At 32.5% G+C, this 15,490-nt stretch overlaps 2 protein-coding genes across 3 annotated transcripts; one reads left to right on the top strand and one right to left on the bottom strand.

Moving 5' to 3' along the window:
- Nucleotides 1-243: 243 nt before the first annotated feature.
- Nucleotides 244-2,053, bottom strand: LOC130449080 (general transcription factor IIF subunit 1). Its single transcript, XM_056786741.1, has 3 exons — nucleotides 1,590-2,053; nucleotides 1,273-1,503; nucleotides 244-1,211 (listed from the first exon to the last, which is right to left on the bottom strand). The coding sequence occupies exons 1-3, from the start codon at nucleotides 1,951-1,953 to the stop codon at nucleotides 274-276; spliced, it is 1,533 nt and encodes a 510-aa protein (XP_056642719.1). The 5' UTR covers nucleotides 1,954-2,053; the 3' UTR covers nucleotides 244-273.
- A 682-nt stretch (nucleotides 2,054-2,735) lies between these two features.
- On the top strand, nucleotides 2,736-15,200 carry LOC130449079 (WD repeat-containing protein 26). 2 transcript variants are annotated; one of them, XR_008910419.1, is made up of 9 exons: nucleotides 2,769-3,312; nucleotides 4,201-4,357; nucleotides 4,538-4,722; nucleotides 6,883-7,117; nucleotides 7,176-7,511; nucleotides 9,200-9,378; nucleotides 10,389-10,605; nucleotides 10,977-11,257; nucleotides 11,572-15,200. XR_008910419.1 is itself a non-coding variant. In XM_056786740.1 (8 exons), exons 1-8 carry the CDS (start codon nucleotides 3,152-3,154, stop codon nucleotides 11,160-11,162), a joined length of 1,656 nt encoding a protein of 551 aa, XP_056642718.1. In that variant the 5' UTR covers nucleotides 2,736-3,151; the 3' UTR covers nucleotides 11,163-15,200. The 2 variants fall into 2 exon arrangements, 1 of the variants encoding a protein (XP_056642718.1); XM_056786740.1 differs by having other exon boundaries at nucleotides 2,736-3,312; nucleotides 10,977-15,200.
- The last annotated feature ends 290 nt before the right edge of the window (nucleotides 15,201-15,490 follow it).

Genomic DNA, 15,490 nt, shown 5'->3' with positions numbered 1-15,490 from the left:
TTCCAATTTCCCTGGAGTATCTTTGCCTCTTTCAACCCCTGTATATAATTCTTGTTATTTTCTGGTAGTTACTCCAATTCAGTGTGTCCCAGAACCCATTGGAGGGTAAAATAATGGAGTTTGGAGGTGAAATTTTTTTTATTTCGATGTAAACTGGAATAAATTATTTTAATAGAGAGTCTAATCAACCGAGCACAAACTTGTGTGTTAAATTTTTAAATAAATACCTTTAAATGAAAACAATTTAAATTTAAACATATTTTTATTAAAAATTCAAGATTTAATAGACAGATACATTTTTCCTTTCAAAGTTTGCTTCACCGGATTGATTTTCTTCAAAATTTGTGTCATAATATTGACAAGTTGTTCGCTGGATAAACCGGTTTTTTTCGATTTGAATTTTTGCAATAATTCTGTTGTGGTCATCGGTTTTCTCATTAAATACTTTCTTACAGCATCTTCCGTGATACCGGATTCGTTGGAACCGGCAATGAACGTGGGCAGATCTAATTTCACCTTTTTTGGACTGGGACCGGCTAGAACGTCGTTTATAAGTTTTCTTTTATTATCCGTAGGAGTTGCAGAACGTGAACTATTCTCACTACTTACTTCCTTTTCCTCTTTCTTTACTTTCTTCACTTCCTCTTTTTTATTTTTCTTAGATTCATCATCCGAACTACTATCTGAACTGAAATCATTATCATCGATTTTAGCATCTTTCTTTAGATCCTTCTTAACATCCTTCTTGGTCTTTTTCTTCTTTTTCTTTTTATCCTTTTCGTCGGTTTCTTCTTTCTTTTCAGTTTCCTTTTCCTTATCGTCATCTTCGTTGCTCTGTTCTTTTTCTGATTTTTCACTATCTTCATCGGACTCCTCATCTGAATTCAACAATTTCCTGAGCGCCTTTTCTTCTGCTACACCATCTAAATTGACATTTTCAGGTTCACTATCGCTACTGTCACTAATATAATCGAGTTCTCTTCCTTCTCCATCACCATCATCGGAATCCTCAAAAGCTTCAGCATCTGTATCCCGTTTTTTCTTTTTTGGAACCGCTTTCTTTCCCTTTTTCTTCTTATCACTTTCGTCTGGATCTTCTTTTTCTTCCTCTGCAGAAGAATCCTCATCTGAACTATCCATCCATTCGTCCATTTCTGATATTTTGAGATCCTTTTCTTTTTTTGAAGTAGATTTTTTACTTTTTTCTTCACCTGTAGAATTAAATACATATCAGATATAACTTTTTAATGAGATAATAAATAATATTAATACCTTCATCTAAGTCTGCCTCTTCTTCGCCTTTCAATCTCTTCCTCAACATCAAAGAGAAGTAGTTCAAATGTTTATTTCTCTTGCTAAACTCCATTTCTGCTTCTTCTGCTGATAATGCCTTATACCTTTGGATCGGTTGGAATTTATACCATTCTTGTAATGGAAATGCTTCAATTGCACCATCTTCAGCGTGTGTAAAGACATAATAAGCTGTATTATTTGAAACACCACCTAACGGAAGAAAATTTCTATTATTGATGCTAAAACAAACATTTTCTTATTTAAAACTGATCAACCGCGTTGAACTAGACACCAACCTTCTCTGATTCCTTTAAATTTTTTAACTGTACTACCCATAGATTTCAAAATCCACGGTTGATCCTCTACTTTGTATTTCCTAGCGACGATCCCCAACTTTTTACGTCTGGCTTCTTCCTTTGCTTCTCTACCAAATTCAGAACCGGCCCCAAATTTCGGTAGTTCTTCATCCGCTCCTTTATATTCCTTCATATTATTTTCTCGCTCCATACTTACTTTGGTCCATTTTCCAAAATCTACGTCTAAAGTTCCGTTAAATCTCATTACGTGATATCTTTTTTGAACATGTTTAGGTACACGTATAGAAAATTCTTGAACGTTTACGGGTGGAGATTGAGATCCCGAAGCAATAGGGGAAGTCATATCTCTTAAACTACCCCACTAACTTTTAAAACAGATGTTCAAATATATTGAGGTCAAAATGTCTGGTGTAACTAAAGCAAATAATGAATTTGACATTGACAAGCTACATAGCGTACTCTACACTACACTAACATTTTATTACTCGCGAATCGCTTCTTCGTTAATAGTATTTAAGAATAAAATATTGTTAATTCATAGATTAGAATATGAATAATCGCGAAAAAAACGTTAATATCTAACTAGATCGTTAAAATTTTGTATACAGTATCGATAATATAATTTTATAGAAGCGATATCTTGTAGAAAAGTGCATTGTAATATTTTTTATATTACACTGTTGGACTGGTCGTATTATGTCTTTTCATTATTATTATTAAATTATAACATTTGCCATTATACTAGTATAATAATTTCTTCTTCTATTGGTTAAAATATATGCCACAGAATTATTAGTATTAATTCTGTGTCTATGCTTTAGTCAAAACACAAATATTCGGTGGTCAACTCAGTTTCGCTGTTGCCAATTGTTGTTTGAAATTTTTATAAAAATTTAATGCTTAATATTTGTTAAATTATTGCTGTTAAATTAAATAGGTACATTATAAGCTAGTTAATATGTGCAAATATAATTTTAGTTTCTTTGATATATGAGAGGATATAATTAAAGTGTAGTTTGAATATAAATCAGATGTTTCAATAGTAAAACTGAGCATTTCATTATAAATAATAAATATTTACAACATGGCAAAAAGTTAATGTGGCTGCGTCTGCGCCAGAAAATCTTTCTTTGTTGTCCTTTCTCGGTTCTGTTTTCGTTTTTCGTTCGAGGTCAGATTTGCCAGCTGTTTCTAGACAGTTCAGCTGATGTTTGTTTTTGGGTGTTACATTTTGATGTGACACACATTTTATAAAACGTGCGACCACAAACATATTACTACAACTATAAATAAATTAGAATGCTTCTCAAATAATTTGTATGAATTCGTTTTGGCCTAATAAAAAGTATCGTTAATGACGTAATAGATGTATTCGTGAGACAAAGAGCTTAAATATTTATATTTGTTTCAAAGATAACACAAATCTGGAAAGCAAGGGGATCAAGCGAATTTCAAAAATAAGTCTGGATAGTGATTCATCCGGGGACGACGGTGGTGAACCGCCGCGTAAAAAAACCCGAAAGAGTACAATAAACGAGACGATGCAATCGACTAACGGGATGGTCCAAAATGGGGCACCATCATGTAGTAACGGATCAACTGAAAATGGACACGGCGATGCCGAAAATGGTTTTTTCCTCAATCATCCAAACCAAGAAATCGTCAGATTAATCGGACAATTCCTTAAAAATGAAGGCTTGACGTAAGTTAATGACCTCTAAAATCAATGTATTTTGTTGTTTGTTATTTGCATTTCTAAATATAAATATAAAGTGAATACTTTAAAAATTTTTTTAATCTCAATTTGCAAGTCATTATATTTTCTTTAAGGAAAAAAATGAATCTAAAATTTAAATGAAAGATTGAGGACTGGAAATATTTTTAGTAGGTGTAGTATTTGTGTCACAACCTTTAAAGAAATTATCGTTTTCAAGGTTAAAACATTGATTATACATGTAAAAGAATAATAATTTTATCAATAAATTTTTTATTCTCAAATTTTAAATTGATAATAACTTTTTTCTATTTGTCATCTTACTAAGGCATATCTTGAACTTATTATGAATCTAATCACAAAATATTCTTCAATTCCCAATATATTATTACCATTCATCATCATCAACATCATAATCAGCCTATTCGTACAAAATTTATGTATTGGTTCTTCATTTGAGCCCATTGAAGTCTACCATTGGTAAATCAGCCCCAAGTTGTTCCTGCTGGCTTCTTTACATCATGGTCCCTTAGTTTAGTTCTTCTCCTGGGTCTATTGATGTCTTGTATTGTAATTATTAGTCTTTTTTACCAAGTGTTCTGCTCATAGCCATTTGAGGGATTTGTTTCTGTGGCTGAAGTCCATTACCTGGGTCTTTTGCAGTATCCATTCTATTGGAGCTTATCAGTAGTTCTAGTTTTGACTATTGATGAGTTTCCATTCCATTCGATAGGACATTATCTATACTTAGACCTTTTTTGTACCTTTCTAATTTACAGAATATTTCGACAGGGTTTACATACATGATTCAATAATTTAACTGCTTATTTGATTGTCGATAGATAAAGTAACAATTATTTTTTTTTTAAATCACAGTAAAACATGTGAATCTTTGATGGATGAATCTGGATGTCGACTCGATCATCCTGCAGCTGCGAAATTTCGCCAGCATGTAATGGACGGTGATTGGTCTAAAGCGGATCATGATCTACAAGAATTACGTCCACTTTTGGGACAAGATACTAATATTTTGGTGAGTTATATCAAGAATTTACTGTACATTTTTCAATTGCAATTTCTTGTGTTTAGATATATAATTAATTTGCTGATTTCTCATTATTTATATCTTATTACTATGTACGTGTGTTATCTCAGTGTTTTGGATTCGAAAAGGGATTAAAAAAAAATAAATTTAGATGTGTATGTGTTTTAGGAGATGAAATTTTTAATTCTCGAACAAAAGTATCTGGAATTTCTAGAAGAAGGTCGAGTTTTGGATGCTTTGCACGTTCTAAGAAACGAATTGACGCCTTTACAACATAACACTGCTAGGGTACATCAATTATCAAGTTTTATGATGTGTTCTAATACCGATGAATTGCTCGAACGCACAAATTGGTGAGTGTTAAATATTCAAATTTACTAAATGATTTCAGAACACACCGTTTACACTACCACTACACAGATACTCACAAATTTCAACCTACTTACCTTATCTGATCTTATTTCTCATTCAGGATACAATAAAATTCAAATATTTCGTCAAGTTATTAATTTTTTGTTGTTTTTCTGCAGTTTCGTTTGAAAATATACCCTGAATAATTCTGTTTATACTCTAGTTTTTTTTTGTATATTGTATTTATGTACTGTATTTGCTTATTTTTTATTTCTGACTCATTTAAATCAGTAGCAAGTCAAAATACTTCCTAAAATTATTTATTTTTGTAGTTTTTTTTTCAAAATCTACCGTGAATCATTCTGCTTATGTTCTAACTTTACTTTATCATCTTTATCCTCTAGTTTCATTCGTATATTCTTTTCGATCACTGCTATTTCTTTGTCTTTTTCTTTTTTACATTTGGAATTCATTAAAATCAGTATCGAATCAAAATAAATTTTATCCTTATTAATTTTTTGTCCTTTTTCTGCTGTTTTGTTTGAAAATTTATCCCAAATCATTCTGTTCGTGTTACAAGTTTGTTTTCATACATTATTCACTCATTTTTTGTGTATATTTTCTATTATACTTCTATTTCCTTGTCTTTTTTTATTTTTTTGTTTAGGACACATTAAAATCACTATACAGTCAAAATTTATTAATTTTTTTGTGGAAATCTACCCCTAATCATTGCTGTTTATATTCCATCTTTATTTTCTCATCTTAATCCACTAGTTTGTTTTATATATTCTTCTCTTATATAGTGTACTTCATCGTTTCTTTATTATTTTTCATTTAGGACACATAAAAATCAGTATAAAGTCAAAATTTATTAATTTTTTTGCGCAAATCTACCCCTAATCAATCTGTTTATATTCCATCTTCATTTTTTCATCTTTATGCATTAGTTTGTTTTATATATTCTTCTATTATATAGTGTACTTCATCGTTTCTTTATTATTTTTCATTTAGGACACATAAAAATCACTATAAAGTCAAAATTTATTAATTTTTTTGCGCAAATCTACCCCTAATCAATCTGTTTATATTCCATCTTCATTTTTTCATCTTTATGCATTAGTTTGTTTTATATATTCTTCTCTTATATAGCGTACTTCATCGTTTCTTTATTATTTTTCATTTAGGACACATAAAAATCAGTATAAAGTCAAAATTTATTAATTTTTATGTGCAAATCTACCCCTAATCAATCTGTTTATATTCCATCTTCATTTTTTCATCTTTATGCATTAGTTTGTTTTATATATTCTTCTCTTATATAGCGTACTTCATCGTTTCTTTATTATTTTTCATTTAGGACACATAAAAATCAGTATAAAGTCAAAATTTATTAATTTTTTTGCGCAAATCTACCCCTAATCAATCTGTTTATATTCCATCTTCATTTTTTCATCTTTATGCATTAGTTTGTTTTATATATTCTTCTCTTATATAGCGTACTTCATCGTTTCTTTATTATTTTTCATTTAGGACACATAAAAATCAGTATAAAGTCAAAATTTATTAATTTTTATGTGCAAATCTACCCCTAATCAATCTGTTTATATTCCATCTTCATTTTTTCATCTTTATGCATTAGTTTGTTTTATATATTCTTCTCTTATATAGCGTACTTCATCGTTTCTTTATTATTTTTCATTTAGGACACATAAAAATCAGTATAAAGTCAAAATTTATTAATTTTTATGTGCAAATCTACCCCTAATCAATCTGTTTATATTCCATCTTCATTTTTTCATCTTTATGCATTAGTTTGTTTTATATATTCTTCTCTTATATAGCGTACTTCATCGTTTCTTTATTATTTTTCATTTAGGACACATAAAAATCAGTATAAAGTCAAAATTTATTAATTTTTTGCGCAAATCTACCCCTAATCAATCTGTTTATATTCCATCTTCATTTTTTCATCTTAATCCATTAGTTTGTTTTATATATTCTTCTCTTTCATTACCATTTCTTCGTCTCTTCCTTTCTTGTTTTTTTTTTTAATTATTAAAATAAATTGTTTACAATTATTTCGATATTTATTTTGTGCTTTTTGATAATATTTCCTTAGTTTTTGACATTTTAACACCAGTTTTCTTTTTATTTTTTAGGGAAGGCAAAGGTATACAGTCTCGAATGATTCTAATGAATAAATTACAATCGTACCTACCTCCTACGATAATGTTACCCCCTAATAGATTACAAGAATTACTTAATCAAGCGTTAGAACTTCAAGTTTTAAGGTGCAGCCATCACAATACCACTCGGGGTGTTTCTTTATCGGAAGCTTCTCTATTGGTGGATCATGTCTGTTTGAAATCCTCTTTTCCCATTTACACGATACAGGTGAGTCGTCGATAACGTTTATATTATCGCATAAAAAATAAAATAATTCATTTTTTAGGTGTTGAACGATCATTGCGACGAGGTGTGGTTCTGTAGTTTCTCACCGGATGGTACCAAACTAGCCACCGGCTCCAAAGACCAGAACGTGATTATATGGGATGTGGATCCGGAAACTTGTACCTTATCTTTGAAAAAAGTATTGGAAGGTCATAATACAGGCGTCGCTTATATATCGTGGAATCCCGATTCGACGCATTTAATCGCCTGCGGACCCGACGAAAGTCCGGAAGTTTGGTTGTGGAATATCGAGACTGAAGTTTTTCTCAAAGTTACCCAGTCGGCGGACGACGCGCTCGTCTGTTGCGCTTGGCATAAAGACGGTACCAAATTCGTAGTAAGTTGTTGATCAAAAATTAAATTCTGTATTAAAATCAAAAATACTAATCAACCAAACTTAATCTAACCTAATTTAACTCGAACTACACTAGTCAGAATCAAACTAAACCTAACCTAATTTGTCCTTATCTAACCGAACTCGACCTAACCTCAATCTAACTAGATAGAAGCGATCTAACCTAATTTAACTCGAACTACACTAGTCATAATCAAACTAAACCTAACCTAATTCGTCCTTATCTAACCGAACTCGACCTAACCTCAATCTAACTAGATAGAAGCGATCTAACCTAATTTAACTCGAACTACACTAGTCAGAATCAAACTAAACCTAACCTAATTTGTCCTTATCTAACCGAACTCGACCTAACCTCAATCTAACTAGATAGAAGCGATCTAACCTAATTTAACTCGAACTACACTAGTCATAATCAAACTAAACCTAACCTAATTTGTCCTTATCTAACCGAACTCGACCTAACCTCAATCTAACTAGATAGAAGCGATCTAACCTAATTTAACTCGAACTACACTAGTCATAATCAAACTAAACCTAACCTAATTCGTCCTTATCTAACCGAACTCGACCTAACCTCAATCTAACTAGATAGAAGCGATCTAACCTAATTTAACTCGAACTACACTAGTCAGAATCAAACTAAACCTAACCTAATTTGTCCTTATCTAACCGAACTCGACCTAACCTCAATCTAACTAGATAGAAGCGATCTAACCTAATTTAACTCGAACTACACTAGTCATAATCAAACTAAACCTAACCTAATTCGTCCTTATCTAACCGAACTCGACCTAACCTCAATCTAACTAGATAGAAGCGATCTAACCTAATTTAACTCGAACTACACTAGTCATAATCAAACTAAACCTAACCTAATTCGTCCTTATCTAACCGAACTCGACCTAACCTCAATCTAACTAGATAGAAGCGATCTAACCTAATTTAACTCGAACTACACTAGTCAGAATCAAACTAAACCTAACCTAATTTGTCCTTATCTAACCGAACTCGACCTAACCTCAATCTAACTAGATAGAAGCGATCTAACCTAATTTAACTCGAACTACACTAGTCATAATCAAACTAAACCTAACCTAATTCGTCCTTATCTAACCGAACTCGACCTAACCTCAATCTAACTAGATAGAAGCGATCTAACCTAATTTAACTCGAACTACACTAGTCAGAATCAAACTAAACCTAACCTAATTTGTCCTTATCTAACCGAACTCGACCTAACCTCAATCTAACTAGATAGGATCGATCTAACCTAATTTAACTCGAACTACACTAGTCATAATCAAACTAAACCTAATCTAATTTGTCCTTATCTAACCGAACTCGACCTAACCTCAATCTAACTAGATAGGATCGATCTAACCTAATTTAACTCGAACTACACTAGTCAGAATCAAACTAAACCTAACCTAATTTGTCCTTATCTAACCGAACTCGACCTAACCTCAATCTAACTAGATAGGATCGATCTAACCTAATTTAACTCGAACTACACTAGTCATAATCAAACTAAACCTAATCTAATTTGTCCTTATCTAACCGAACTCGACCTAACCTCAATCTAACTAGATAGGATCGATCTAACCTAATCTGTATCAAATTAAACTCGATCTAATATGATTTATGAATTTTCTTAATGTTGTTTGTAGGTAGGTGGTGTGCGAGGTCACTTTTATCAATGCGACTTGAAGGGCAACGTCTTGGATTCGTGGGAAGGTGTAAGGGTGAACGGATTATGGTGTCGACAAGACGGCAAAACGGTATTGGCTTCTGATACTCATCACAGAATCAGAGGATATATTTTCGAAGAAGTTGCCGATCAACAAATGTTAGTATAATTATTTAGATTCCAGTGTTTCGGCGATCAAACTTTCATTCGATCGATATTCCTTTCCTTGGATCGCCTGAAACTAGATCTGGAGAATAAGGTGGTTAGGGAAGCTTAATTTCTTCAAGATCACCACCCTTGTTATCAATTTGTGTTGTTTTATTCTGATTAAAACAGAAATACTCTAAATAGAGCAGGACCATGCGAATAAATGGGAAACGGTTCCAATTAAACCAACAAGGATCTCGATTAAAGCAGGAACAATATTTAATGATTCGAAAGAATGAAACGGGATCAATCCTAATTGGAGTAAATATATTTTGAAGGAGACAGAACGAGTCCTAAATGAAAGATATTCGAAATAAATCGGAATCCGTCCCCATCAAAGCCGAATGATCCTAAACAAAGCGGATATATTTGTGAATGAATCTGGAAAAGCTCATATTAAACTTAAAATAGTCTAAATAAAGCAGGAACAGTCCTAAATAAAACAGGAACAGTCCTAAGTTGATCCGGATCAGTTCCGACAGTCCTAAATTAAACAGGAACAATCTTAAACTAATCCAGATCAGTCCTAGGTGTCTAATCAAAACAGAAACAGTCCTAAATAAAACAGGAACAGTCCTAAATTAATCCGGATCAGTCCTAGAGGTCTAATCAAAACAGAAATTGTTTTAAATAAATAAGGAACAGTGCCAGAAGTCTAAATAAAGCAGAAACATTCATATATAAATGAGGATCAGTCCTCGGGGTCTAAATAACATAGAAACAGTTCTAAATTAATCAAGAACAGTCGGAATCGAAGACAAATAATTCATATTAAGACAGGAACGGCCAAAGGTGTCCAAAATAAATCAGAATCGATTCGAATCGTACTTAAAGGTGGCTAAATAAAACAGGAACACTCCTAAACAATCAGCTCAAAACTTTTATTAAATTTTTTATACTTTATTCGATAAACTTCTTCTTTTTTTTTGTACGGCGTTTAAAACGATTTTCGTTGTTTGTAGTATCCAAGAAGATCATCCGATAATGTCATTTACGGTGGATAAAAAGGATCGTTTGGCCTTATTGAATGTAGCCACTCAAGGTGTCCACCTTTGGGATATAAAAGACAAATGCTTAGTGAGAAAATATCAAGGGGTTACCCAGGGTCATTTCACCATACATTCCACCTTCGGTGGGGTGAATCAAGATTTCATTGCCAGCGGTAGCGAAGATAATCAAGTAAGTACATCGATATACGTATATACGTATGTTTTAAAATACTTCCTTATCCATCCGGTACATAAACACGGGAATTTTGCGTTTTCTGGGTAGCAGAATCCATTTATTAATAAATATTCATATTAACAACATGAAGAGATTTGGACAACAATTATTTTAGAATTTTTAAGGTCCCCCAAAACGGAGCCTTTCGTTTTATTCTTAAATCCAGTTGAAAAATCCTAACCGGAAGTCGACCAATACAATAATTGTCAAAATACTAATCTGGCGCGTCGATAAATGGATTCTACGATTTAGAAAACGCTATACTAACGTGTCGTTAAGGTGTTAAATCGCTCGGTACATCATACAATAATTTTATTGTATTTCAGGTGTACATATGGCATATACGTAACGAACAACCGATAGCTACGTTACAAGGACACACGCGTACCGTAAATTGCGTATCCTGGAACCCGGTATACCATCATATGTTGGTATCGGTATCGGATGATTGCACGATTCGAGTATGGGGACCAAAAGATAAAATGCCCAAACCGACGGGCGCCGCCAGCTGAAAAAATCCGCTTGTAAATTTGATTTTTTTTTTATTACTGTGTTTATGAAAAAAAAAATCGAATCGACGCGTGGTGTAATACCAAAAAAAATTGAGGTAAATATTTTTTTTTTCTGGAAAAAATATCGTTACGATTTAATTATTTTTTATATATATTTGTGTTTATTTAATTTTGTTTATCGATGGGTTTAGGTTTTTTTTTTTTTTGATAAAACTATTAAAATATTTAGAAAATTTTTGGTTTTTTATTGAAAAATTTTATAATCGTTTTTTTAATTTCGTTGACTAAAATGATAGTGGATCCCCAGTAAAATAATAAAACTAAAATTATTCGATTATTAGCCAAACTATTATTTTGATGATAATTTTCCACTTTCCCGATATAAACTGAGAGTAAATTTCTTTTCGAGGGTATTTGAAGCACCGTTACAACTTTTGATGTACCTTTGGGCTTGAGACGTACCAGACTATTTTAAGGATTGTATTATCCTGGCGTATAAATCGAAATTCGCATTTTTTTGACACTTGTAAATAAATTGAAAAAAAAAATTAAAAATATATAAAATAATAATCTTGAATTAGTACTAGATATTTACAATAAATATTTTAGGTTATATATCGACATTATTTTTATATTATAAACTAGATTGTAGCGTTCGTTATATGTACTGTAACTTTTTTTCCATAAAAAACTTGATCTTATACAGGGGATTGTTGTTTTTGTATTAATCGAATACTATATTCGACAAAGAAACTTAAAATGTTTACTATCAACGATCAATTTGAAAAATAAAATTCAAAAAATGGTGATTTACAATTTTTTTAATGGATATAATCAATAAAAATGAAAGGTAGTCCTAATCGAAACTAGAAGTTCCTGAATACAAACAAATAAATCATTAATAGTACTAATAGAAGAAGAAATATAAGAAAAATAAATCAAGGGCAGTTCTAATCGAAGTTAAAGGATACTAAATAAACTAGAAACAGTCCTAAATAAAAGTAGGAGCACTTTGAATAAAACAGGAACGTTTTAGGCGAACTAAAATGTTACTTAAGTGAAGCAGGAACGTTCTAAATGAATTGAGAGTAGTCCTAACTAAAGCAAAAGCTCTCTGAATAAAGCAGGAACAATCCTAAGCACTTCCAATAAAACAGGAACGATTTAGACGAACTAAAAAGTTATTTAGATGAAGCAGGAACGTTCTAAATTAATTAACAACAGTCCTAACTAAAGCAAAAGCGTTCCGAATAAAGCAGGAACAGACCTAAGCACTTCCAAGAGTCCAGGAACGATTTAGGCGAACTAAAAAGTTACTTAAGTGAAGCAGGAACGTTCTAAATGAATAAACAACAGTCCTAACTAAAGCAAAAGCGTTCAGAATGAAGCAGGAACAGTCCTGAGCACTTCCAATAAAACAGGAACGATTTAGACGAACTAAAAAGTTACTTTAATGAAGCAGGAACGTTCTAAATTAATTAACAACAGTCCTAACTAAAGCAAAAGCGTTCTGAATAAAGCAGGAACAGACCTAAGCACTTCCAAGAGTCCAGGAACGATTTAGGCGAACTAAAAAGTTACTTAAGTGAAGCAGGAACGTTCTAAATGAATAAACAACAGTCCTAACTAAAGCAAAAGCGTTTTGAATAAAGCAGGAACAGACCTAAGCACTTCCAAGAGTCCAGGAACGATTTAGACGAACTAAAAAGTTATTTAAGTGAAACAGGAACGTTCTAAATGAACTGAGAGCAGTCCTAAGTAAAGCAAAAGCGTTTTGAATAAAGCAGGAACAGTCCTAAGCACTTCCAATAAAACAGGAACGATTTAGACGAACTAAAAAGTTATTTAAGTGAAACAGGAACGTTCTAAATGAACTGAGAGCAGTCCTAACTAAAGCAAAAGCGTTCAGAATGAAGCAGGAACAGTCCTAAGCACTTCCAATAAAACAGGAACGATTTAGACGAACTAAAAAGTTACTTTAATGAAGCAGGAACGTTCTAAATTAATTAACAACAGTCCTAACTAAAGCAAAAGCGTTCTGAATAAAGCAGGAACAGTCCTGAGCACTTCCAATAAAACAGGAACGATTTAGACGAACTAAAAAGTTACTTTAATGAAGCAGGAACGTTCTAAATTAATTAACAACAGTCCTAACTAAAGCAAAAGCGTTCTGAATAAAGCAGGAACAGTCCTGAGCACTTCCAATAAAACAGGAACGATTTAGACGAACTAAAAAGTTATTTAAGTGAAGCAGGAACGTTCTAAATGAATTGGGATCGGTCCTAAGTAAAGCAAAAGCGTTTTGAATAAAGCAGGAACAGTCCTAAGCACTTCCAATAAAACAGGAACGATTTAGACGAACTAAAAAGTTACTTTAATGAAGCAGGAACGTTCTAAATTAATTAACAACAGTCCTAACTAAAGCAAAAGCGTTCTGAATAAAGCAGGAACAGTCCTGAGCACTTCCAATAAAACAGGAACGATTTAGACGAACTAAAAAGTTATTTAAGTGAAGCAGGAACGTTCTAAATGAATTGGGATCGGTCCTAAGTAAAGCAAAAGCGTTTTGAATAAAGCAGGAACAGTCCTAAGCACTTCCAATAAAACAGGAACGATTTAGACGAACTAAAAAGTTATTTAAGTGAAGCAGGAACGTTCTAAATGAATTGGGATCGGTCCTAAGTAAAGCAAAAGCGTTTTGAATAAAGCAGGAACAGTCCTAAGCACTTCCAATAAAACAGGAACGATTTAGACGAACTAAAAAGTTATTTAAGTGAAGCAGGAACGTTCTAAATGAATTGGGATCGGTCCTAAGTAAAGCAAAAGCGTTCTGAATAAAGCAGGAACAGTCCTGAGCACTTCCAATAAAACAGGAACGATTTAGACGAACTAAAAAGTTATTTAAGTGAAGCAGGAACGTTCTAAATGAATTGGGATCGGTCCTAAGTAAAGCAAAAGCGTTTTGAATAAAGCAGGAACAGTCCTAAGCACTTCCAATAAAACAGGAACGATTTAGACGAACTAAAAAGTTACTTTAATGAAGCAGGAACGTTCTAAATTAATTAACAACAGTCCTAACTAAAGCAAAAGCGTTCTGAATAAAGCAGGAACAGTCCTGAGCACTTCCAATAAAACAGGAACGATTTAGACGAACTAAAAAGTTATTTAAGTGAAGCAGGAACGTTCTAAATGAATTGGGATCGGTCCTAAGTAAAGCAAAAGCGTTTTGAATAAAGCAGGAACAGACCTAAGCACTCCCAAGAGTCCAGGAACGATTTAGACGAACTAAAAAGTTATTTAAGTGAAACAGGAACGTTCTAAATGAACTGAGAACAGTCCTAACTAAAGCAAAAGCGTTTTGAATAAAGCAGGAACAGACCTAAGCACTTCCAAGAGTCCAGGAACGATTTAGGCGAACTAAAAAGTTATTTAAGTGAAGCAGGAACGTTCTAAATGAACTGAGAGCAGTCCTAATTAAAGCAAAAGCGTTTTGAATAAAGCAGGAACAGTCCTGAGCACTTCCAATAAAACAGGAACGATTTAGACGAACTAAAAAGTTATTTAAGTGAAGCAGGAACGTTCTAAATTAATTAACAACAGTCCTAACTAAAGCAAAATTGTTCTAAATAAGTTAGGGAGAGTCCTAATAAAAGTAGGAACATCCGCAAGTAGTTCTAACCAAAGTAAACATGGGGATGAGTGTAGACTAGATACTTTTGGAACAAATCTCGTGTACCATTATTTTCATTTAGATTTTTGTTAACAAAAAATTATGGAGACTGTTTATATAGGAACCGTACTAAAATTTAGGTTATAGAGAAGAAGATAATATTTGCGCTTGAAATGGAAAAAAAATCCGATGTGGTATCGAAGCCGTTCCTTGTAAATAATTATTTCATTTAAAAATTTTGAATATATTTTCAAAAATTTCTATTAACAAAGAAAATTTATTTAGCCATTTATGATGTTTAAAGTGGTGAGCTTATGTTTCTGTCGTGTAGCAATAAAAAATATTTTTCATTTAATAAATTTCAACACTGACGTTCATTTTGTTTTATTTACTACCACTCACTACCCTTCGGAACCAAGAAACAGTGATAAAAAAAAGGAAAACGATACGGAGAAAATAAGTCAAGTGACTAAGACACAGATGGCGCTACCGTTGACAAATGACGTGAATGAATGAATTGCCAACTTTCAAAAGACTATATGTCAAATTTAATGACATTTCTATTAGTCAGTAAAAAGTGACATCCACCTAAGTGAAGCTATCAATGCACACATATTCGATACGTGGCGTGGCGTGGCGTGTTGAGGCCTTAACCCCC

The sequence above is a fragment of the Diorhabda sublineata genome, chromosome 9, assembly GCF_026230105.1.
Source record: "Diorhabda sublineata isolate icDioSubl1.1 chromosome 9, icDioSubl1.1, whole genome shotgun sequence".
Taxonomy (NCBI): Eukaryota; Metazoa; Arthropoda; class Insecta; order Coleoptera; family Chrysomelidae; genus Diorhabda; species Diorhabda sublineata.
This window is presented reverse-complemented; position numbering and strand designations above follow the sequence as displayed.